Consider the following 24,212-nt stretch of genomic DNA (forward strand, 5'->3'; position numbering starts at 1 on the left):
TACTATCTAATTTGCTCAGAATTTGTCATTAAGGGATGTTGAATGTCAATGAGCTTTCTGTATCCACGGAAATCATTTAAACGTAGGAAATATATAGAGAGAAGAGTAGATAAGTGGTTGCTTGGGGCCCAAGTGAGAGGACAGTGGGTACTAATAGCTTTGGTTAGGGAAAGGTACACAACTCTGTGAAGACACCAAGAGCCACTGGGCAGAACATTCACAGGACAAACTGTACATAATCATACCTCAACAAAGTACTTTAAAACCAAGGCCCAGGCAGAAATAAACTACACAATTTGTTTTCCTGGGGGCGATGGTGGGGAGACCCTGAGATCCTGGGAGAGAACTTGGTTCTCAGGGAGTGAGCGGGGCTAGAGGCTGCTCAGGCCTGTGTCAGTCACGGAGAGGACCGAGGCAGCAGGAGAGAGGCTGGGTGGGGTGCTCACTGAGCACCTCACATTTCCAAGCACCCCTCAAAGGGCATGTGAGGAGGCAAGCCTTACACTCAGGGAAAAGGTACTGATTGGGGCTGGAGAGGTGGCTCAACAGTTAACACTGGCAACTCTTCCAGAGGGCCTGGGTTGGATTCTCAGCAACCACATGTGGGCACACAATTGTCTACAACTCCAGTTCCAGGAGATCCAAAGTCCTCTTCTGGCCTCCATAGGTACCAGGCATGCACTTAGTTCAGACAGACATGCAGGCAAAACCCTCATAAACATGGGGGGTGGGGGAGGGGTTGAGAAGCAAAGATGCCTGCAAGCTAAGCTGGTTGCAATCGACCTGGTTTTTGGTTTGAAGATTCCTCACTTGGGATCAGCTGTCTTCTTAACTAGCCCTGCATCAAAACGGTAAGTACACACATCTCATAGGAGGACACATAGCCTGGCAATGGTCATCCCCATCTGAAGCAAAAGCTATTAGGTAAAGGACACCAAAGACTGACCCCTCCACATGGGGCAGGTACAGCAGGTGACACATCAGGACAGATGGCAGAGATAAGGGGGTAAGGGAAGAATGTGGAGGGGGCCTAGGGAGAGAAGGCAACAACAGCACAGTCTGCTGACCAGAGCGACGGCTTGTATGTGGAGAACTGATGAGGTAATTACTTTCTTTTAGAGAGGCAAGTTTGCTCCAGCGTAGCTGCCCCAGCCCACCCTTACCACTGCTGCATCCTCAGCAAGAGAAGCAGTTCTGTGTAAAGGCCCTGCTTACAGGGTGGCATTATCCACAGCTGTGCAGCCATTTATCTGTTGATAGACCCCTATTGTCGCTGGTTGGTGTTTGGCTCTCATATAAGCGAGCAATTTGAGAAAATAAAAAATAAATAAATAAAGAGACAATGCCTGATGCACTCACAGGGCTTGCAGCAGAAGCCAGCTGGAGAGCCAAGGCACATGAAATATGCATCACAGCCAACAAAGCAGGCTTAGTGCACGGAGGAGCATTCACCTCTTCAACAGTGAGGGTCAGGCTCGGGGTGCCCTGTGAGTCTCCACTTGGAGGGGCCTGTGAAGGTGGAATGACTTTAGAGGGAGCTTCGTCCACAGGGCCTCACTGCCTGCCTAAGCTGCAAGACTCAGAAAGCCGGGCTACAGGGAGGTAGATACGTGGGACACTGGCTAAGATGTACCGTGCCCAGTGCTGTGGGCTATGGGCTAACTAGGCTCCAAGAAAGGTGAGGAAGCAGAGGGTCTCACACACAAGAACCAGGCTTGGGTGGGTGCCCCTGCCATGTAGTGAGTTTATACTGATTCCCTTCTGCAGGACCCAGGCACCCATTCCTCTCCCTTCACATGGGATTATGCACATGGCCCCTATCTAGGGAAAAAAAAAAAAGCTTCAGCTCACAGCTTTGAGTTGTTAGACTTTGACACCACAGCCTTGATCCAGGAACACTTCACTCCCACCCTTCCTCCTTCCAGAGTCCTCCTGAGATTATAAAAGTTGTCTTTAAAGAAAGAAATTAAAGAAGATACCAGAAAATGGAAAGATCTCCCATGCTCTTGGATAGGTAGGATGAACATGGTAAAAATGGCAATCTTACCAAAAGCAATCTACAGATTCAGTGCAATTCCCATTAAAATCTAAGCACAATTCTTCACTAACCTTGAAAGAGTAATAATCAACTTTATATGAAAAAAAAAAAAAAAAAAAAAAAAAAAAGACCCAGGATAGCCAAAACAACCCTATACGATAAAAGAACTTCAGGAGGCATCACTATCCCTGACTTTAAGCTCTACTACGGAGCTATAGTCCTGAAAACAGCCTCGTATTGGCACAAAAATAGACAGGTAGACCAATGGAATCAAATAGAAAATCCTGATATTAACCCACATACCTATGAACACCTGATTTTTGACAAAACAGCTAAAAGTATACAATGGGGGGAAGAAAGCATCTTCAACAAATGGTGCTGGCACAACTAGATGATGGTGTGTGGAAGACTGCAGATAGACCCATGTCTATTGCCATGCACAAAACTCAAGTCCAAATGGATCAAAGACCTGAACATAAATCCAGCCACACTGAATGTATTAGAAGAGAAAGTGGGAGGTACCCTTGAACAAATTAGTATAGGAGACTGCTTTCTGAACATAACTCCAGTAGCACAGACACTGAGATTGAAAATTAATAAATGGGACCTCCTCAAACTTAGAAGCTTCTGTAAGGCAAAGGACACAGTGGACAAGACCAAATGGCAACCCACAGACTGGGAAAAGATTTTCACCAATCCTACATCTGACAAAGGGCTGATCTCCAAAATATACAAAGAACTCAAAAAACTAGTCAACAAAATTCCAAATAACCCTATTAAAAAATGGGGTACAGAACTGAAGAGAGAATTCTCAATAGAGGAAATCAAAAAAGGCTGAAAAACACTAAGAAAGTGCTCAACATCCTTAGCTATCAGGGGAAGGCAAATCAAAACAACTTTGAGATACCATCTTACTCCTGCCAGAATGGCTAAAATTAGAAACACCAATGACAACTTATGCTGGAGAGGATGTGGAGAAAGTGGAACACTCCTCCACTGCTGGTGGGAGTGCAAACTCATACAGCCATTTTGGAGATCAGTATGGCGGTTCCTCAGGAAAATGGGAATTAGTTTACCACAGGACCCGGCAATCCCCCTCTTAGGCATATACTCAAATGATCCACATCCATGCAACAAAGACATGTGTTCAACTATGTTCATAGCAGCATTATTTGTAATAGCAAGAACCTGGAAGCAACCTAGATGCCCCACAATTGAAGAATGGTTAATAAAGATGTGGCACATCTACACAATGGAATACTACTCTACAGAAAAAAAATAATGGAATCTTGAAATCCGCAAGCAAGTGGATGGAACTTGAAGAAACCATCCTGAATGAGGTAACCCAGTCACAAAAAGAGGAACATGGTATGTACTCGCTCATATATGGATTTTAGACCTAGAGCAAAGGATCACCAGCCTATAATTCACACCACCAGAGGAACTAGGATACAAGGTGTATTCTAAGAGATTCATATAAAGTCCCTCACAGAAGGGGGAAGGGAAAGTCCCCCAGAGCACATGAGGAGTGGTGGTGCAGTGAGTGAACAGGGAACTAGGAGAAAGAGAAGGGGAGGAGAGGAAAGCATGTGGGACTAGGAAGATTGAGTCTGGAGAGGAATAGAAGACAGGGGAGAGAGATAGAGAGAGACAGAGAGAGAGAGAGAGAGAGAGAGAGAGAGAGAGAGAGAGAGAGAGAGAGAGAGAACATAAAAGAGGGAGCCATTATAGGTTTGAAGAGAAAACTGAACCTAAAGAAGGGTCCAGAGACCAGAAGACTGACTCCAACTAACAATTTGAGCAACAGTGGAAAGGCTACCATAAATGCCCTTCCCTGATAATGAGATCAACGACTAACTTATCCACCATCATGGAGCCCTCATCTAGTACCTGTTGGAAACAGAAGCAAACACCCACAACTAAACACTGAGCCGAACTAGAACCAGATGCAGAGAGGGAGGGCAAGACCAGGGTGCAGAAACACATAGAGACAGCTGACCTGAACAAGGAGGAGCTAACGGGCCCCCAGACTGACAGCTGGGAATCCAGCATGGGACTGACTCAGACCCCCTGAACATGGGTCTCAGCTACAAGGCCTCAGCAGTCTAAGGGACCTCAGACAGTGGAACCAGGATGTATTTATTCCTGGTACACAAAAGGTCCTTGTGGACACATCCCCCATGGAGAGATACTACCTTAACCTAGAGACAGGAGAGAAGCCCTAGTTCCTACTTCAAATGACCTGACAGATTTAGATGACTCCTCCTGGATGGCATAGCCCTACATGTGGAATGGGGGTGGGAGGGGAGGGTGGTTGGGATGCATGTGAGGGGGTGAGAGAGGGAAAGAGGAAGGGAGGGAGGGAGAGGGAACTGGGATCGATATGTAAAATAAAAATAAATTTAAAAAACTGTTGTCAGGCTGATGTCTAGATATGCTCTTGAGGAGCTGAGAACCAGAGGCAGCTGCTGTTTTAGGGACCTGTCTCTCCAAGAATCCTTGAGGTTAGAAAGGCCAGGAAATCTACAGCAAGGAGTCATGAGTGACCGCCTGATGTTCCTGTCAGTCTCCAATGCCCATAGGGGATGCAAATTGATATAGCTCTCAGGGTCTTCAGCAGGCTGACAGGGATAGCCTCTTCAAAGCAACAGCATGGCATAATTGACCACAGAAAACATGTCTGTCCCTTGTCAACGAGATGAACTGGGACAAGATGAGGGTTTCTTTTTTTTTTTTTTTTTTTACCCCTACCCATGTGATCTGATCAGGTAATCTTTCCTAACCAAGGCAGGGTGTGAAGAGTTTTTGAGGTCTTCACATAAGTAAGTCCCAGGCTGTAGTTGTTTATGTAACTACAAATGGAACTGAGGGCCTATGCATATCAGGCAAGTCTTCTACTGCCAAGCTCCACCCAAGCCCAAAGCCATAAACTTAAGTCAGAGACTCTGATTTTGTCAAAATGCCACATGTTGGCACACATGCAAAGGAACAGCATTCCGTCTTTAGACTGCTCAGAGTGAGACATACAACAGCATGCAGCATGCTCACGAGGGCTCATGCCAAGAGGAGATCGTCTCTTATCACAGTAGCTACAGTTGGCTCAGTGAGATGGAATGCAGGGCCAGAGAGGCCCAGAGGGACATCAATACCCAGTAAAGGCAGCATCTGGATGAGGCCACACATGCTGGAGGGTGAGCACAGAGGTCTGTATGCACAGATGCCTGCTGTAGCCCTGCACAAAGGTAGAAAGTACCTTCTAGAGGGCAATGGGCTGTGTCCACAGGAAGTTCCACCCGTGGAGCTGGCATTCTCAGGCTACCACCAGCAGCCCCAGATGCATGTCCCCATGCCAAACATATGGACAGTGGGCATAGCAGCACTAACAATCACCAACTACATGTGGGCTTTTTATTAGGAGGAGGAAACCCCAACATTAGAGTCATATCCTGGAAGTCTCACAGATAAATGTTTTAGGACTTACAGGTATGAGAAAAAAAAATAATCTATGAACTCAGGTCAAAATTCGGAGAGTGTCTGTGTACCATACACTACGTATGTACACACACATGCAAGGACAGAACGACAGTCTCTCCCCCGCTTCCATACCACAGACACCATCTCTAGCTAGGAAACCAGTTTCCCTGATGATGGAGTAGGATGTCTGTCAAAGGCAGTTAGCCATCAGCAAGGTGATAACAGACTCAAAACTGACAACACTGGGACCAAGCGGGACTCCCCAGGGGAGGTGGGCTGTGGCCGTGGAAGGAGCCGTACACTCTAGGCCTAGGCGTGGAGGTCTGATCTCGACACAGCACCCTCCTGTCCACACCTGCTCATTTCTTTGTGTGGGCGCTTTCGATTCACTAACAGATACCACAGGTGTGTGGCTTTGCTTCTCCCTTCAGGCATGAGAGCCTGCCGGACTTAGTTCTCAAGTCTTGAGAACTATCTTTTCATGACCGCCAAAAGCAAACCTGACCAAGACTGGATCTGACGTGAGGGAGAAGCCATAAATGACTCCACCAACAGGTTAAAGTCATCAACGTTGCTCCCTGAGTCAATTCTGATTGCCCCCACACAAGGGCAACTCTAGGCACTGGAGTGCAGCTGGCCCCTCTGTCCAGCTGGGATAAAATACTGAGTGCCAGAGTGAGCCAGTGTCCTTTGCTACAACACTGCAGGAGAGGGGTAGGCTATCTTGGCCCAGGCAGCATCCACTTTGCCTGCCATCTGGTGGAATCTCAGGGCATCTCAGTCTCAATCCAGAGACAGGCCTCTGGCTGGTGATCTCTAGGGAGTGAGGGTCCAAGCTTGCTTTGGGGCTGAGCTGAACAGACTCCAGAGCAGCTGCTATAAATCTTACCCCATGCTAACCCTATACTGGCATGCATCCCTCTTACTGCTCAGAGTGTATCTGAGCCACCCCCAACCCCATCCCTGGAGCCCTGAGGTAGCTGTCCTAAGCTAGCTGCCGATCGATCCTTTTAATGTTAAATGTGTCTCAGGGAAGCTCTGTGAAGGCAGGACCAGCTGAAGAAATGTGGGCCACAGTGGCCAGGTGAGCAGCAGCTTGCTGTGGAGGTGCGAGGCAGCTACATCTCAACCTCACACAGCTGTCCTGCCCCATCTACCCTGCCCTAGACAACGATTCTGCCATTTTTTGAAGAGCAGTCATTCCTGAGGCTGTTTAGGGACACCTGAGTGAGAAGAGTGGCTGTGATGAAGCCGTCAGCCTCCCATCCACCCTCCCTGTCGGAATCCATCAATGCAGAGGCCTGGGATTGGTCAAGCCTGGAGCAGGCAGATGGCATGAATTTGCACTGTTATCCAGCTGAGGGTGGAGCAGGCAGGGCACGGGCCCAAGAACCAGGTAAAGTTAGGTGATTACAGACATTTCAACATGTAGGGTGGCAGAGGGTGATCTTCAGAGAAGGCTAACCACAGAAGGAAAAGTCCAGAGAACAGAACCAGGGCAGCCAAGAGACTGCTGACCCCCACCCACCAGAGAAGGGGTGAGAAGTATTCCTGGGACAAAAGAACATTTCACGATATTGCTGCTTTTTCACAGCCTTAAGCTCAGAGCCACCATGTCCCACTTGCTTGCTCTCAGGAGCACCTGCAACCATTTCCTCCTTGGCAGAGGCTAATGTCAGTAAGGACAGGCCCACAAAGACCGGAACAGCTACCTCTGTAGGGGTGGACTCCAGGGAGTGCTGGAAGGCCTACCAGCATGGTGGATAAAGACACAAGACTCCTTGCCCATTCACCTTTCCCAGGGTGACAGCATCAGCTGCACGGATCCCAGCCAGTAATAATTTCCTTTTGGGTCAAAATCCCATTTCCTGTGAACCCTAAACTTCTCTATGGCTGAGGTTCCTTGTGATCAACAGCTCTTAGCTCTTCTTAAAAAAATTTTTTTTATTTATTTTTATTTTATGTGCATTGGTGTTTTGCCTGCATGTATATCTGTGTGAGGGTTCTCCTGGAACTGGAATTACAGACAGTTGTGAGCTGCCATGTGAGTGCTCTAACCACTGATCCATCTCTGAAGCCCCAGTTCTTAGCTCTTAAACTCTTCAATGAAAGACAGCACCCTCCTCTTTGTCCAGCTTGCTAAGAGTCATGTATGAAGCTAGAACTACCCTCTTGAAGCTGAAGCACTACCTCAGCACACATGACTCCGGATGGTACCAGGCCAGTCTGTGAGGATTACTGCTGTGCTGTCTCAAACTTCTCCTTTGTGAAATCACATGACCTCCTCCGCATGTCCCCCAGTGACAGAGCTAAGGGAGGAGCTGGAATCGGCAAACAGGAGCAAGGCACACCCAGGCTGAGCTCCCTTGTGCTGTACCGGGAGGGTACTGAAAACCCTCATGGGTGGAGCCCAGAGACATTAGCATATAAACCCAGTCACATCCTTCAGCATCTCTTCTGTCCAAGGCTGCCCCCCCCAGCAGTGGGGGGAAAAACCCTCCAGAAGATGACCTCACCTTTGTTTCCCTCTCGTTTCCCTCTGCATGGATGATGTAGGGAGAGCCCTTCTGCGGGTTTTCTGAGATAATGCGTACTTCCACTCCTGGCAGTGGGGTCCCCACAGAACCTGTAAAAAATGGGAAGGAAGGTGGGAACTGGATAGCTGAACTCTTCGGTTTGTGATATGCTTCCTCATGTATGTGGGACACTCGGATCACTGTCAAGAGTAGACCACGTGCTCTGTGACTGCAGGAAAAGATGTGGCAAACTGCTCTCACTAGACAACGAACTGTCCTTTGGCCTCCAACTCTGCGGGTGTGAGGACATACTGCATCTTTGCATGCCTGGGTCCTGAGAAGTGAATCCATTGACAAGGTCTTAGAACCCTGTTAATGCTGGAGCTGTGCCCTGTAGTTCTTAGTGCCTCTGATCTCAGCCCCAAATATATATATATATATATATATATATATATATATATATATATATATATTTTTTTTTTTTTTTTTTTTTTTTTCCTTACAGCCACCAGAGAAGACCAGAGGAGTATAGGCTAGCACACGGCTGGGCTCTTATTCAGGTCTGACTATGTCCCCTGCCCACCATAGAAATAAGGCCTTGAGGCTCTACCATCAGAGAACTCCTGGGAGCTACAGTGTGAAGGAAACAAGAGCTTGGACACAAGTTCAAATCCTCTGGCCAAAACAGAACAATAGCCCAGAAGCCAGGGCTTCAGCGTCCTGTGGCAGTGAGGGCTGAGCCAAGGGTGTGATAAGGAGGCCATCGTTTGCTTCTTCAAGCCACAGAGCATATGGCTCTTCTAGAGAGGAGCAACTGTCTCCAGGCCCCACACTCAGTCTATGGGCTATGGGCCCAAATGGGGGATACAGTCAGTAATTCAGAACTCTAGAATTTCTGCCCAGTGATCTTTGACTTTAGCATCTATAGATCTTGTTACTAAGTCAACAGGAAGTCAGCAAAGACAAGGGCAGACAGGGCCCTCAGGTTCCTTTCAGTTCACCTGGGCTTCTGCCTTACACTTTAATATCTGTAGGGTGGAACGGTTCCTACATATCTCATATAGCTGTCCCCCATAGCCTTATGTAAATCATCCTTATAGCTTAATGAGAATGGTCCCAAATCGCTCACACCAATGGACCCCATGGCCCTGTATGAATGATTCCCCATAGCCTCATGCAAATAGTCCCCAAGGCTCTGTAGAAATAGTCCCTATGGCCTAGTATAAATGATTGTCATTGCCTTATGCAATAGTTCCCCATGGCCACATGTGAATAATCTCCATGGCTTCATGGACCATCCTATGGTGTCTCTTGCTTATTCCTTCCTGCCTTGGCCTCACTCTTCACTCTGGCATTTGCTGTCATCATAACTGTCGATCACTCAAACCATCTCCAAATCTGGACTCTGTTAGACCACTGTGCTCGCCACAGCTTGGTAGTCTAGAAGGTGTGAGTCTGTTCCCAAGCCAAGTGACTTTGGGCAGCTTTGTTCCCTTGCCTGTGATAGTGTAAAGTAAGAAGATATACACAAATTTCTGCTGTGTGACTTTTTCATACACACTCTACACAGTCATATAATCTATACTTCATGGTGTTCCCAGAGAAAAAAGGCGATCAAACCTCGTGCTGCTGGTCCTTCACTCAGGGCACAGCTCTAGTTTATAGCTGGACTTGGAATTCTTGGGCTGAAAAACCCACACTACTCAAGTTCTGATCAGTTCTTCATTCTAAAGACTCAGGAGAAGAGCAGCTCCCCAGACAGGGCCATCACAGTCACTAATAAGGATGACAGGAGGAAGGGGACAGATCCAAGATGCTCCTCTAGGCTGGGATCCACCTTCCATTTTCTTTCTGCCAGCAGCATGGCCATGGTGGAAAGAGCTGAGCAGACATGGTGTTGGTATGTGACGGTCACTGCAGGCATGAGGCAGACTGGCTGAATGGCCAGAGAGCTGACAGTGGTAGCCGGGGTTTGATACATAATTCCTATTGCTCGTGCTGCCTTTGCACAACAAGCCCAACCCTGTACTCTACTGGGCCAGTTCCCACAGGAGAGCCTGCTGTCTGGGTACCCTGACACCTGTTCTCCTGGACAGTTGGGGGGGCTCACTGCTCTCAAGTTACACCATTTTGCTTCAGATGCCACAAGCACTTTTGCCTCTTGCTTAGCATAGCCCTGCCTGTTTCGGCCCTGGCCCCTGCCATTTCCTGCCTGGCCAGAGATCTCTGCCCAATTCCCAGCCCGCTCTCAACCCCTGGAGTATGGCACAGAAAGACAAAGGAAGAAGAATCAGGGTGCTTTTGAGAAGGTCACTGCTGGAATCACCTGGCTTCAGGACTCATGAGTGGAAATAATGAACATGAAAAACGCTGACAGTACCAGTCACATGGCAGCAATTAAAAAAAAATAAACAAACCATAAGCCCACACCCAAGTGTGCATTGTGTGACACAGGCACATGCTCACACAGAAAACCTGTACATGGTGCTCACAACAGCATCATCGCTCAGCCCAGAAAGGAGCTTATGATGATTGCCGGGTTCCCTGTAGGGGCAGCTCTACATTTTGGGCACTGAGAGGGCAATGAACTGTGCTGGTGAAATGCACACTGACACACGAACACACTGCACTGAAAAGCAAAACCTCAGGATGGGAACTCAGGACTGCAGCTACTGCCTGAGGGTGGAGAAGGTATTGGCAGGCCAGGGGCTGTGCCCTGGGGGCTGGGCTCTTTCCATGGGCACTTGCCACTCTCTCAAGCATGGGATCCTGTTCTTCTCCAAATGATTCAGCAGGGCTGGAATGAAGCACCCTGTGGTCTCCCCCTCCCCTGCCACTACTTAATAGAAAAGGGACAAGTGGAGAGGGTGGCTGTCACCTTGAGAAGATGCTTCTGGCCCTGTAGTCTGCTGCAGAGGGCAGTTTCCTCTGTGTCCCTCTTATCTAAGTGCAGGTGGACCAGGAGCCACACGTAGGGCACTGGGAAATGGAGGGACAACAGCTGTGGGGCAGCTGGTACCTGGCCGGCGAGCCTCCGTCAGGGGGTTGGAAAGGGCCATGCCAATCTCCGTCATTCCATAGCGCTCCAGTAATGTGTGGCCTGTGGCGTTCTTCCACTTCTCCAGCAGGGGGACAGGCAGGGCAGCAGAGCCTGACACCATCAGCCTAGGCAGCATAACCACAGGGGCTTACTTAGCTCTGATGGGGGTCAGCCAACAGCACACTCCTCTATGAGTGCACTGTTCTGTGCATGGAACAATTTCTCTTCCATCTTAGGTCTAAGTCATGACAAATTGGGTTGGGGCTAAAACTGATTTTTTAAAAAGATTTCTTTCAGTGTGTTTATGTAAATGTGAGCATGCCTTTCAAAGGGATGTTAGCTAAAGCAGCATCTTTGGTGGTAACACAAATAATTAGGATGCTGCTCACCAACAGTCCTAAACACCAGTGACCACGACAGGATGGTGGTGACGGGGCTGCATGCCTCATGGAGGAAGGACCCCAACACCTGTAGGAGGAGGCAGATGCTGTGTGAGCAGAGCTGCTGAAGACAGAAGACACACAAGGGGACTAGCAACTAGAGGTGAGGATGGCTGTGATGGGGGGATAGTGTTCAAGCGTCCCTGCCCTGCTCTCTGCTACAATCCCAAGGCATGCCACTCGCAGAAAGGAAGGTCCTTTGTGTGTCATCTAAGCTGAAGCGGGAACCAGCCCCATTCTCGGAGGTGTATGGCCAACAAGAGCCACAGCATCTCTTTATGTCTGCTGAGGACTCTGTAATTCAGAGACAGCAGCTGTGCCTGTGCTTCTTTGGGTTTGGTGGGATCTACTGATCCTTCCCCAGCTCCAGCTCCTGAGCCCTGAATGCCCCAGAGTGCTTCAGATGACAAGCCTGGGTGGGGGCCCAGAGAGGCAGCCAGCAGCACCATTTGAAACAGGGCTCTGATTTCCTTTTGGAAAAGGAGCATAAGAATGGCAGATAGCAAAAATGTAATGCTACCACATTTGTCTCGGATAATCCAGAAGTCTCTCAGGGATACAAGGCACTGCTTCCTGAGCCCAGATGTGTGGCATGCACAGTGGCTGTGAATCTGCTTGGAGTTTTAAATCAAAGTTGTCCCTGCAACCCTGTCAGTCGGCTTCAGTCCCTTCCCATGTACCACACCCGTTCCTCTGGCAGAAGAGGAGAAGCACCCTACCCACACCTGCTGGAAACATGAATCTGGTCCATGTGTGATGATCAAGTAAGTCATACGATGTAGCAGGCTTTCTTTTGGGCCACCAACCAGCTCCCAAATCATGACATGGAGACTTATTATTAATTATGAATGCTTGGCCTTCCTTATCTTATGCTTGTTCCACCAGCTCTTGTAACTTAAATTAACTGGTTTCACTTCATCTACATGTTGCCTCAGGGCTTTTTACCTTTCTTTCATTCTGCCTTACTTTCACTGCTTGCTCTGTGTCTGTCTGTCTGTGTCTGTCCATCCATCCCTAGGTGTCCTGCCGCATCCAGTCCAGTTCAGTCCCATTCCCTCCCCCCAGTCTCTGTCTTTCTCCTCTCCTCCTCCTCTTCTTCTTTCCTAGATTCCTCTTCCTACTTACTTATTCTCTCTGCCCACCAATCCCACCTATCCCTCTACCGCCTAACTACTGGTCATTCAACTTTTTTATTAGACCAATCAGATGCTTTAGTCAGGCAAGGTGAAACAGCAACACATCTTTACATAATTAAACAAATGCAGCATAAATAAAAACAACACATCTTTACATAGTTAAATAGTCCACAACATTATGATCACTTCTAGTTAGCAAATCACATTTCAACATGGATTTGGGAAAAGAAATGATAGCCACAAGTTCACAGGAGAAGGGCAAACTTCATGCCACTGAATAGGCCACAGGCCTCAGCTCATGGCTGTGAGAAATGTCTGTCCAGAAGCTGGGGGAGGAGACAGAAGGACAGTCAGCAGCAGATGCAGAGTAAGGGGAAGTCTTAGAGAGCCAAGTCAGCGTGGACCAGAGTAGAGGCTGCTTCAGTCCTCAGCCTTCCTCAGGCAGAGAAGCAGACAGAAATGTGAGAGACAGAGGTACCAGGGGTAGGCAGTCATGTGGGTGTAGGTGAGACTGAGAGAGAGAGAGAGAGAATTCCAGGTAGAGGACAGAACACAGATGTATAAGAGACTAGCAGATGCACAGAGCCATCATTTAAAGGGAGAGAACTGAGCAGACACTGAGAATGAGTTATGCCTGCTGACCACTAAGGTTCCTGGGAGCGAATGTGGGCTCTTTCCACTCACCTAATCTTTTCTTCACAAACAGCACGCACAAAATCCTGGACTCGGGGCTGTGTGAAATGCTTGTCATAGTAATCCAGCAGTTTGCTATAGATCGTGGGCACTGCCATAAACACATTAACCCGTGGAGCTTCCGAACTCAAGAACTTTTCCCAAACCTAGAGGGAGGTAGGAAGCAGCATTCAGCAGTTAGAAGATGGCACAGCTGCCAGCCACATGCTGCCTGCTGCCTCCATTCCAGGTCTCTTCTACTGATGGGAGTGTTTCCTCAACTGCAGCCGCGCCATGGGGCAGCCTTGGGAGTGTGGGCAGTGCTTGACACAGGCAGGTTGCTGTTGTATCCAAACAGCTTCATGTGAACTTTGCGTTTTTAACCTATAATAAACTTCTAATAATATTTCATATAAAATCATTTAAATTTCCTACCAGTTGTATTTTTATTTCAATATGTTTAGTATGAGGCATGCAGGACAGGACTGTAGAGTATCACGTTGTCATCAAAGGCAAGGAAAGAGTAGATTAAAAATTCCAGACTGTCAAAAGGCAGTCCTCACACAGCCCTCCAATTCCCAACAATCTTCACCTTGCAGAGACTGACCAGAGGTTCTGGTATCTTACATTGACAGGCAAATGTCCAAAGAGCCAGAACAAAGATGGAAGGAACAAAGGTGCAAAACCTGTTCCTTCCAGTTCCCAGAGAGGAAGTAACCAACTGTGTGAGCCCAGCCTGCTCACACACAACGTCCTGAGCTGCTTCTCTGGAGACACTCCCCTGCATAGGTGATGTCACACACTCAGTGATGCTGGTCCTACTGTCTTCTCCCCTCCCTAAGGCCAACACCATGTCTCTGCTTCCTGTCTGCTGGAAATGGGTAGGGGATACAGTGATTTCAGTGCGTCCTCCAGAAGGTTCCTCTGCAGAGGGACCTGAGAAGATGTAACAGAGGACAGGCTACTTCTCATATCCTGTTCCCTGAGGGTCTAAACACAGGGAAATGACCGTGATTAAATGTGCACATTAATTAGAGGATACAAAGGAGAGATGACTACTAGAGTTGGTTGCATTGAATGGGGAGACACAGCCTCAGACCCACGAGCAGGCGCCTCTAGAAGCCATAAAAAGCAAGATGCGCGACCTCCATGGAACCTCCTCCAACACCTTAATTTTGACTCTACTAGACTCATTTTTAGACACTGCCCTCCAGGCAGCTAGGAAAATAAATGTATGCTGTTTTAACCCTCCAGCTTGTAGTCACTAGTCACGGGGTATACAGAAATTCTCTGGGCTTGCCAAGAGCCCTGGGTTCTGACTTACCTCCTGAGCATTGAACTCAGGCAGCATCACACAGGTGGCTCCTACCCAAAGTGGACAGAGCAGCTTGTTGACCGCACCATGGACATGGTGCAATGGGAGGACATGAAGGATCACATCATTCTTTGTCCATGCCCATGCGTGGACCAGTCCAGTCACCTGTGGGGAAACAGCACTGCCTAAGAACAGGGATCAGAGGGTGTGGGCATGGCATTGGTAGACAAGTGGTCCAGGGGATCCTGAAAAGGAGAAGGGAGAATAAAGACAGTTCTTCATGCCTTCCTTTTAGTGGCTCCTGAAGAAGGGAAGTAACTGAGTTCTTCCCCTACTGGCCGAAGGGGCACACAGACATGTAACTGGGGACTGCAGAGACCTCAGAAGGCCTAGAAACAGGCTCTGCAAATACTGTGGGAGGCAGAGTTAGACTGGCACTGCTGCCCACAGCATGGTCCCCTGCAAAGGACACACTGCAGTAGAGTTGAAGTTTGAATTTGGACCAGCCTAGCATAGCTGCCTACCAGTGCTGGGCTGTTTGTGGTCCCTGCACCATGGTCACCAACTCAGCTGTAATAGAACTCACTAGACAGATTCCCAGGCATATCCTCAGCTCTCATAAGAAGCCATGTGGGTCAGGCTCCTTTGTGTTTCCTGGATCCACCACAGCCTGTGTCTCTACTAGGGGAGGAGATGGTCTCAAAGCTGAGTGTCTCCTCCAGAAATGATGCTGCATACAGCCTATCACACCTGTGTGCCTGATGGCCTGAACCACATGCCATGTGCCAAGGAACCTGGGAATTCACTTCCTGCCTTCCTCTGTGTGTAGGTGTACAGGAGACTTCACTGTATATACCATACTATTTAGAAAGTGAGCTGAGTCAGTCACAGAGTGAGTGACAGATGGGTTTTGCCAAGGTGGTCCTGGGAGTGACCGAATACAAAGGTAATTCACAATGTAGGAGCCCTAGGATGCTCTTACAAATCCCAACGGAATCACAGAGCCTGACTATGCAACTATAGACTTTGTGGTTATTCAGCAAAGCATCTCGGAACCCTACAGAGATGACCATAAATGAGGCTGGGCTGGGGGGGAAGAAACAGAGGCTACCCAGTACTCACCACAGCTGTTAGGTTACGGTGGGTGCTCAGTGCACCCTTGGGCCTCCCTGTGGTTCCACTGGTGTAGAAGATCATAGCACCCCGGTCACGCCATTCCCTCTCTTGAAGCAGCTGCTCTATGGGCTGCTCTGCTGCTCCATGGTAGATGGCAGGTGTGAGGGGCAGAAGAGGGACTCCCAGCCTCTGGGCCACTGGACTTAGCCGCTCCAAGTACTCCTGGCCAACCATGACCACAGAGCTCCGGGAGTCCTGTATGAAATACTCCAGCTGAGCCTCAGGGTGCTTCCAGTAGAGCGGGACAGCAACACCACCACTCATCCAGGACGCCCACTGGGCTACAACATAGGAGACGTCATTGGAGCACAGGAAGGAAATCCTCTCCTCTTGGAGGTCCCCAACCTTACAGCCCCGAAGCCTGCAGATCTCCTGGGCCAGGCAAAGGCTTCGGGTATAAAGGTCCCTGTAGGTATGACGGCCATGTTTGTCAATAAGGGCAATCCTGTCCCCAAAGGTCAGGGCGCGGATGAACACTGGGGCAATCCCATCTGTGCGGGCCTCTGGAGCTGTATGCAGGAGGTTATGTCCTCTGGGTCTTCTGGGAACCAGCTGGCTGGAGGCCAAGGACCAGATGAGACGCCTGAAGGGTAGTGTCGAGTGGGGTGGCATCACACCAACAAACCACTGGCTGGGCTGGGGAAGATGAGAGTGCAATGAGATGACAGTGTTTGCCTGCCCACAGCAAGGTTTAGAGTACACCGTCCAAACACCCCAAGAGGCAGCAGCAGCCCTTAACATAGCATACCCTAAACAGAGGCTAACACTCTCAGTCATACAACATCTTTAGAAAGTGTCTAGTATCAAAGCTTTTTATTTAGTTTCTTTAAAGATTTCAAAAACATGCAAATTCCCCAAAAGTTTTAAGTTAGGGAAACCCAATAACATATACTCAAGGTAAATCTTGAATAACAGAGTTTGGAATTCTGAGCCTGGAAAATCACTAGTCAGTAGAAGCAGGTATCACAGGGACTCAAAAGTCAACCTTGTGGAATACTTAATTATGTGAGATGTGTTACATTTGTTTATGAGAGGAAAATATTACTTAACTGTGTAAAAGTGTGTTACATTTGTTTCTGCTGCATTTGTTTAATTATGTAAAGATGTGTTTCACCTTATCTGCCCAGGACACCTGATTGGTCTAATAAAAGAAAGAAAGGGACACACCCAGGGCCAGAAGCCAGGCAGCTACCAACCAGCCAGACAAGAGAAGCCGGAAAGTAGGATATTCAGAAAGAAAGGTAAAAATACCTGAGGCAAAATAAATACGGGGAAAAAAGAGAAACAGATAAAAATAAGAGCTGAGATAAGGCCAAGCATTTTTAACTAATAAGAAGTCTCTGTGTCATGATTGGAGAGCTGGTTGGTGGCCCAAAAGAACAAGCCTGGTAAACTCCCTTGCCACTCCCAGGTCACATTAAGACACAGCCTGCTTAGGAAAGATAAAGAGCTGTTCTCTCCAGCATGTCCCAAGAGGAGTCATTCAGGAACTACAACCCAGCAGGGCTTATGGAAGGCAAGGTCACTAGGCTAGGGAGCATCAGTTTGCCACCTGCACCCCCCAGATTGAAAGATAACTCTTCAATCTGTCTCCTCAAATACAACAACTAAATTGTAACACAGGCAACCACCATACTTCCACACTGGCTCTGCATATGGCATCTAACAGGTCCAGAGGCCACCCAATATTCTGGATCTGCTCCCCAGTGCTAGCGAGCAACATTAATTCCTCTGGTTTAAAACCCTCATGTCATATGTCGTCTGGCTGCGAGAAGACAGCCCCATCCCCAGTCCATCTGGCCTCCAGCAGATAGAATAAACCATTCTCCACTAAGGCCCTCTGGCTTCTCCCATATCTACCCAGCAATCTCTTATGGCTTTCGTCAGAGCAGCCGGCCTCTCCAACCAGTTATTAGACAAGAGACCACACATGCTTTGGAGGTGCAACTGAGCTGGAGAAGTGACTCAGTGCAGAGGTTATGGCAAGCTGAAGGTACTACTTACTACCTGTTCTTACAGAGGCACTAAACACTGGGATGTCAGACATCACTCAATGCTAGAGATCAATAAAGGCACCTGCTGAGGCAACCTCTGCCACCATCCCAGGCCACGTGTCTAACATTCCCCCATGGACACAACAGCTGGCCTTCTCTAGGGTGAAAGCTGGGAGCCTTGAACTATCCTAGAAGGACAAAGGCAAGAATGACCATATCTTGTCTCACCTCCCTTCAGCTCTCTCCACATCTCACAACATTACCGCAAGTAGCATGCTCTCTGTGAGGTCTCTCTCCATCAGCATGCTCTCTTTGACAACTTTTCTCTTTCATTAACCTGCCAGGGCAAGTCATCATTACCTGCTACTGATACTAACAGCAGCTTTGCCTTTTTTTTTTTTTTTTTTTTTTTTTTTTTTTTTTAGACAGGGTTTCACTATATAGCCCTGGCTGTCCTGGAACTCTATCAGTAGACCAGGCTAGCCTCAAATGCAGAGATCTGCCTGCCTCTGCTCCAGAGTGCTGAGATTAAGAGTGTGTTGCCACCACATCAGGACAGCTTTGTTCTCTTAAACACAGACTATTTGCAATACTTAGACAGTTATCTAACAAAACAAATTCTACATCAATAAATATTCCGAGAACTAAATTTTTTTTTTTCTGTGCTCAAGGTCTTTGGATATGATGCTGTTTCCCTGCCTCCTTGCTGGGGTTGGCTGGCTTCTCTCTAGCTAGGCACTCTGGTCAAGACAGCAGGAAAACTCCACCTTACTTCTGTGTGCACAAGTTTAGCTCATGGCTGCTTGTAGGCTCTATGCACACTGGTTCTGCACATGTCAGTTCTCAAACACATTGGCTCCTGGAGACCACATGAGGTCTAGATGAAGCAGTCAGGGTCCCACAGCTGCTCCCAGCACCACTCCACAAGAGCTCACAGGTCCTGGTCTGTTCACACTCTGGATTTCTTCCTCTTCAAAGAAACTGACAAATGCAAGAAACAGCAAGACTAGGCAAGAGAAGCCAAGAAAGCTGACAGCCACGAGGGCTTCTACAAGTCAGGGAACATAAAGTAAATTAGGGTGCTTTAATTCTCACTCCAACAAGTTCCAAGTTCTCCTCTATTTGTTTTACTGCTAGAGATGGCAACACCAAGAGAAACTCAAAGAGAAGACCTGCTGTGTGGCATTTCAGAAATAAAGTCTTGTGGCCGGATTCCAGTGGGTTAGAGGGTGAGGTGTCTCAGAATGCTCTAGGGAAGAGTGAATGAAGGCAAAGGACAAGACATTTGGTATTCATCTATTGTCTCTGCACAAGGGAACAGAACATAGAAAAACTCAAGCATAAGACCTGCTATGTGAGAGACACCGGAAGCATCCAACACAACACTATACCACAGCCTTCCCTTCACCCAGCATCAGGAAGCTGTACAAAGGAACCCTGAGGGCTGGGTTCAAACAACACACAAGGCCATGAGAGAGCAGTCCTGATAGTGGCTTCTAGTTCTAGAGAGGCTAAGAGCTTGAGTTATGAAAGAGAATCCCTCTCAGCAGTAGCACAAATAGTTGAAACCCTGTTTCCCTCATGTTGCATTACAACTATGACCTTAGGGACACAAAAAGATATGTATATAGGATGCTCACACAAGTGGTAATTAGTTAAACTGAAACTAACCAATAGTCCTCAGAAAAAGTCTAAGGAGATCAAGCACAGACATTCAAATATGCATGTCCAATAGGGTGCTGGCCTCCACTAATGTCTGTGTACCCTCCTTTTGACACCACCATATGCTGTGAGGTGGCAGGGTCAAGTCAACATGGCTAACCAGGCATAAGCAACACAGCAGGGCGGCCACAATATCCAGAGCAGGCAGAGTTGGTGATATAGCTGCAGGACCTCTGCCTGGACCCTACTTATAACACAGCTAAAGGAAACCCCACTGCCCTCTGGGGCAGAGTCCTGAGCCCTGAAGATTGCCAACATTCCTACCATGCACAGACACCATGCATGGCTCCTTGTGGAACAGACTCAGTTACAGTCCCTGTGGGCCCTCATTCTGTCAGGGGTTGCCCACACCAGGAAGAACAGTGACCACCATGAGGAGGATACAGTGACACTTAGGTGATACGTCAGGGAGGATGGCAGAGAGTAACGGCAAACTGAATCCTGTATGAATAGCTGTACACATGCTGGGATGGCATTGTGGGCCACCTTTAATTCCTGTACATTCTACAATGCTCCTCTGAGGCACTGCCTTGCTCTCCCATACATGGACACAGGACCAGTCCAGACTTCCGAAGCTGCTTTGGTCTTCAGTCATAAGCCTGTCACTGCTGAGCTAACTGCCAGCTCATCCACTTAGAGCCAGCTCTTCAGAGCAAAAGAAAGTCTGTTTACTCAGAGCATTTGGCTGTGCATGGTCTTCTGACCTCCTTTAGGTCCAGGAATGCCAGGAAATGCCGTGTGATACCTGTGGGCTAGGACCTGTGAAAACTACAATTTAAAGTAGCATTAACAAATTAAAAAACAAAAGGAAAAAAGGCATTAAAACCTATATCCATTCTACATAATAAACTACCATTTAAAAGACATCTGGGAGCTAGGGGTGTATTAGTAAGGGTTTGCCTCTAATGCAGGAAGCCCTTGTTTCCCAGCACAGCCTAAAATGGGCACAGTGGAGGCAGGAGGTTCAGAAATTCAAGGTTACTATTGTCTAAATAGTAGTTCAAGGCCAGCTTGGATACATGAGACCCTGTCCATAAATTTTAAAAATGAAGCCATCTGGAAAGGGATGTTTACATCCATCTCAAGTTCAAGAATAGCAGGGAGACCTGTTTCACAATAATCACGTTGGCCTTGGGAGAACACTTAGAGCATTCACAGTTTCACAGTTAACTCCCTGGAGGACAGCACAGGCTCACCTGTGTTCCCGGAGCAACATCTGGAGCCTCCCACAAGTCTTAGTGGTGGGCCACAAACAAGTTCACTCTCAGGATGAAAATCAAAACACTTTCTCTTTTAGCGAAATTCCCGGTCCCACTTCCAAGTCCAGCAGCCCTTCCTTGCAGGCACAATTGTCTGGCCCACGACGCCACAGTCTGCTTTCGGGACCCATCTGCCTTTCTGATCTAGACCTCTGGAAACTTGCATCCCACGTGGTGCTCCGCGCAAACAAATCAAAGGGAGAGGCTCCGCTATGACTTCAGCTCGGAGAGAAGGGCATGAGTTTAACAAACAGCAGAAGTTTCCCGCGCGCGATGACAGCTGCCTAACAGCTCCCACTATCCCCGAATCTGCTCCAGCTCACCTCGACACCCCCTTTCTTGTTCTCTGCAACGCGCTCACCTTGGGTCAGATAGGGGTCACTGGGGGTGGGGCACCAGTCTGAGAAGTTGGGTGGGTGGATCAGGCCGGAATGAGTCCTACAACCAAAAATATCCGCAGGCGAAATGTGTCCGTCTATCTAATCTGTCCCCTTGTACATAGCCTGGATAATGGGTTCCGGATTCGAACGTTCCGGCTTATTCACATACCGAGTCTGGTCTCATAAATCCTGCACAGGACTGCCAGAAAGTGTCTTTTAGGTGCCTGACAGCTGCCTCCAGACCTCTGGATCACTTGTCCCGATAGGACAAGTACTGTGGGTTGCTTGCATTGGGTCAGCTTTAAGCAAGCAAACAAACAAACAAAAACAGGTCATATGTATCTCAAGCTGGTTTTGAACTCACTACGTTGACAAGGATAAACTACCTCTACCCCTTGAATGTTAATTAATGACAAGCTTGCCTCACCACATAGAGCTTATATAGTGCTAAGGATCAAAACCAGGGCTTCACACATGCACTCCAACAACTCTGGGCTATATCCTCAGCTCTCAACATTCATTTTAATAGGTGCGATGGCAGGAGGGGTTATACAACTATGGACAACATTTTCTCCAAACAGAATGTAAATGAGCTCCCTTAGTCCATGAAGAGGGGCTCCTTGGTTTGCAACTGGGAGTCTTCGTGTTAAAGGTGATTTTAAAATCTGTGGCATATTGTGTGAGAATCCCTCCTCACATGAACTCAGAAATGGTGGCCGGGTCTTTTCTTGTTTTTTTATTTTGAGGCAAGGCTCACTCTATAGCAAAGACTGGCACTAAACTCCTGGTAATTCCCCTGCCTCAACCACCTGGTGTTATAGATTTGTGCCACCACAGCCAGCTTTAGGGTACAGTAAAGGAAAACATTGAAAGCTAGATACTAAGTCCATTTGTCAGTGGCAGCAATGCTAGAGACACAACCCCACCACCTGCAGCAGCCTAAGCAACTTCACAGACCTCCACATTAGTAAAATCATAATTCTTGACTCTGGGTTTCAGGATGTCAGTGTGAAGCAAAGCTGAGTAGTAAGATGTGGCTTTAGCATAGTTTTAAGCATAGATATAGAGACAGACTGATTGGTGAGGAGACTGACTCATTTAGGGCAAGGATGGTATACACCCAAGTATGGGTGTGGACTTCTCAGGAGAGCACTTGGAGCCTTTACCACACCCATATACACAACTCAGGTAGCTTCGGAAATTATACTGTTTCTAGTGAACATATTTCCTTTTCTTTACCTTCTTGGTAAATGAGATCACAAACAAGAAGAGACAGAGCATTGGCATCAATCACAGTGTCTAACATTGGAATGTACACCCTTAAATCTTAAATATCTACAACCAAAGCACAGAACTAGACATGACCTGGAAATGTGAGTCAACTTCTGTAATGCCTGGACCTTGGGGACTGTCAAGAATATGGATTTGGTGGCCCAGTTGCTAGCATAAGACCCTGGGTCTGATCCCCAGCACTGCATAAATCAGACATGGTGGTGCATGCCTATAATCCCAGCATTTGGGACGTGGAAGTAAAAGGATTAGAAATTCATGGTTATACGGCTACATAGAGAGTTTGAAGCCAGTTTGGGCTACCTGAGGTTGTATCAAAAACAAAACAAAAGAGACAGAAGGGATGGAGGGATGGAGGGATGGCTCAGCAGTTAAGAGATGTATTCTTCTCCAAGAAGATCTGGGTTTGATTCCAAGCACTTATAACAGGCATTTCACAACTGCCTGTAACTTTAACTCCAGGGAGGTCCTACTTCTGTGGATACACACACACACACACACACACACACACACACACACACACACACCAAGAAACCCATTGTTTATATGAGCAGAATGGTGGCACTGGAAAAGATGGTGGTGGTAGGGAGTCTCAGTTGTCACTGCAAGGGAAGCCCTGCCATCGTTTGAGCTTCTGATTAGCATTTCAGTGACCATAGCACAAGCTGTCTGGTAATGACCAGACATCTGAGGCTAGCCAGATAGCCACTAACATGAGAGTTGTAGGCTAACACAGTCAGAAAAAGACAAATGCAGAGAGCAGAGATGGCCACATGAGGACAGCTCCAAAGCAAACCCTATTACTGTCCTCAGAGCTGAGGTACACAGGCCCACAAGACCAAGAGCAGGATTCTCCAAAGAAAGCTTCCCGAAGATCTGAGGGCTAGGAAGACCAGAGGCCAAGCATACTCCTACACAGGAGGGCTAGAAACAAGGGGCTGGGCAGAAAGGCTGAGGCAGAAGCAGAGGGTGAAGACATTTGGGGGCTGCTGGGGGTCCAGCAGGCAGGGTTTGAGGCTTCAGGAAGGGAAAGTGGAAGAAACAGAACAAGGGGCCTCATGAGAGAAACTCAAAAGATCCAGCAGGGAGGAGGCCACCGAGGGCCTGGCACAGGGTAGCCTCTTAACTTAGCAAATGAGAGAGTGGGGAATGCTGCAGTTACACACCACTCTGCCCCAGAGTGGGGCTTTGAACACAAGGAGCCAGAACACTTACCGCTGCTGGAAAGTGTGACCTACCGTCACTCTTGTCATCTCCATCACTGGCTCCCCATAGTGACTCAGGGCAGGTGCCTAGCAACAGATGCCCTGTGAATGGACGCAGCCAGAGAGCAGCACCTGCAGCCTGGGGCAGGGAGACAATGCCCACCTGTCCCAGAGGAGGTGGCTGAGCCATCCCACATGACAGTTAAAGCTCATCTCAAGATGCAGCCTTTTTTTTTTTTCCACCTTGGGTTCCAGTGGTCAAGATGACTCTACTTTCCACAGCACACCTCACAGCTCAGACACCAGACCTCAGGCATTTCCCCATGTCACATGCCTCCACACTTCAGAACCTGCTCCCCCACACACACACACCTATACCTGCTCTTACCAGAAAAAAAAATCTCATAGCTGGAACATCTTGGAAGGGGACTCAGCCCCTCCCCCTTAGTCCTTTGCACCTCCAGCTTAATGAGCACAAGCTGCTGGGGGCGTCTGGGTCACACTTTCTCACTTGATTGAAGCACAACATAGATCTGGCTGGCAGAAGCTGGCTCA

The 24,212-nt window shown here is 48.1% G+C and overlaps 1 protein-coding gene across 5 annotated transcripts in view; it reads right to left on the reverse strand.

Annotated features, from left to right (window-relative positions):
- Acsf3 (acyl-CoA synthetase family member 3) overlaps positions 1-21,234 on the reverse strand; it is a 41,929-nt gene extending 20,695 nt beyond the window's left edge. For 3 of the 5 annotated variants that reach the window (XM_051201368.1, XM_051201365.1, XM_051201369.1), the window contains exons 1-6: positions 21,144-21,231; positions 15,754-16,443; positions 14,641-14,796; positions 13,329-13,483; positions 11,048-11,193; positions 8,029-8,138 (exon numbers count right to left, since the gene is read on the reverse strand). In XM_051201368.1, coding sequence (XP_051057325.1) covers positions 8,029-8,138; positions 11,048-11,193; positions 13,329-13,483; positions 14,641-14,796; positions 15,754-16,419 — 1,233 coding nt within the window. In that variant the 5' untranslated portion in view covers positions 16,420-16,443; positions 21,144-21,231. Of the gene's footprint in view, positions 1-8,028; positions 8,139-11,047; positions 11,194-13,328; positions 13,484-14,640; positions 14,797-15,753; positions 16,444-20,719; positions 20,856-21,105 lie in introns of those variants that run through there. The other 2 variants (XM_051201366.1, XM_051201367.1) reach the window with 2 other exon arrangements.
- Between the last annotated feature and the right edge of the window lie 2,978 nt (positions 21,235-24,212).

The sequence above is a fragment of the Phodopus roborovskii genome, unplaced genomic scaffold, assembly GCF_943737965.1.
Source record: "Phodopus roborovskii unplaced genomic scaffold, PHOROB, whole genome shotgun sequence".
Classification (NCBI taxonomy): domain Eukaryota; kingdom Metazoa; phylum Chordata; class Mammalia; order Rodentia; family Cricetidae; genus Phodopus; species Phodopus roborovskii.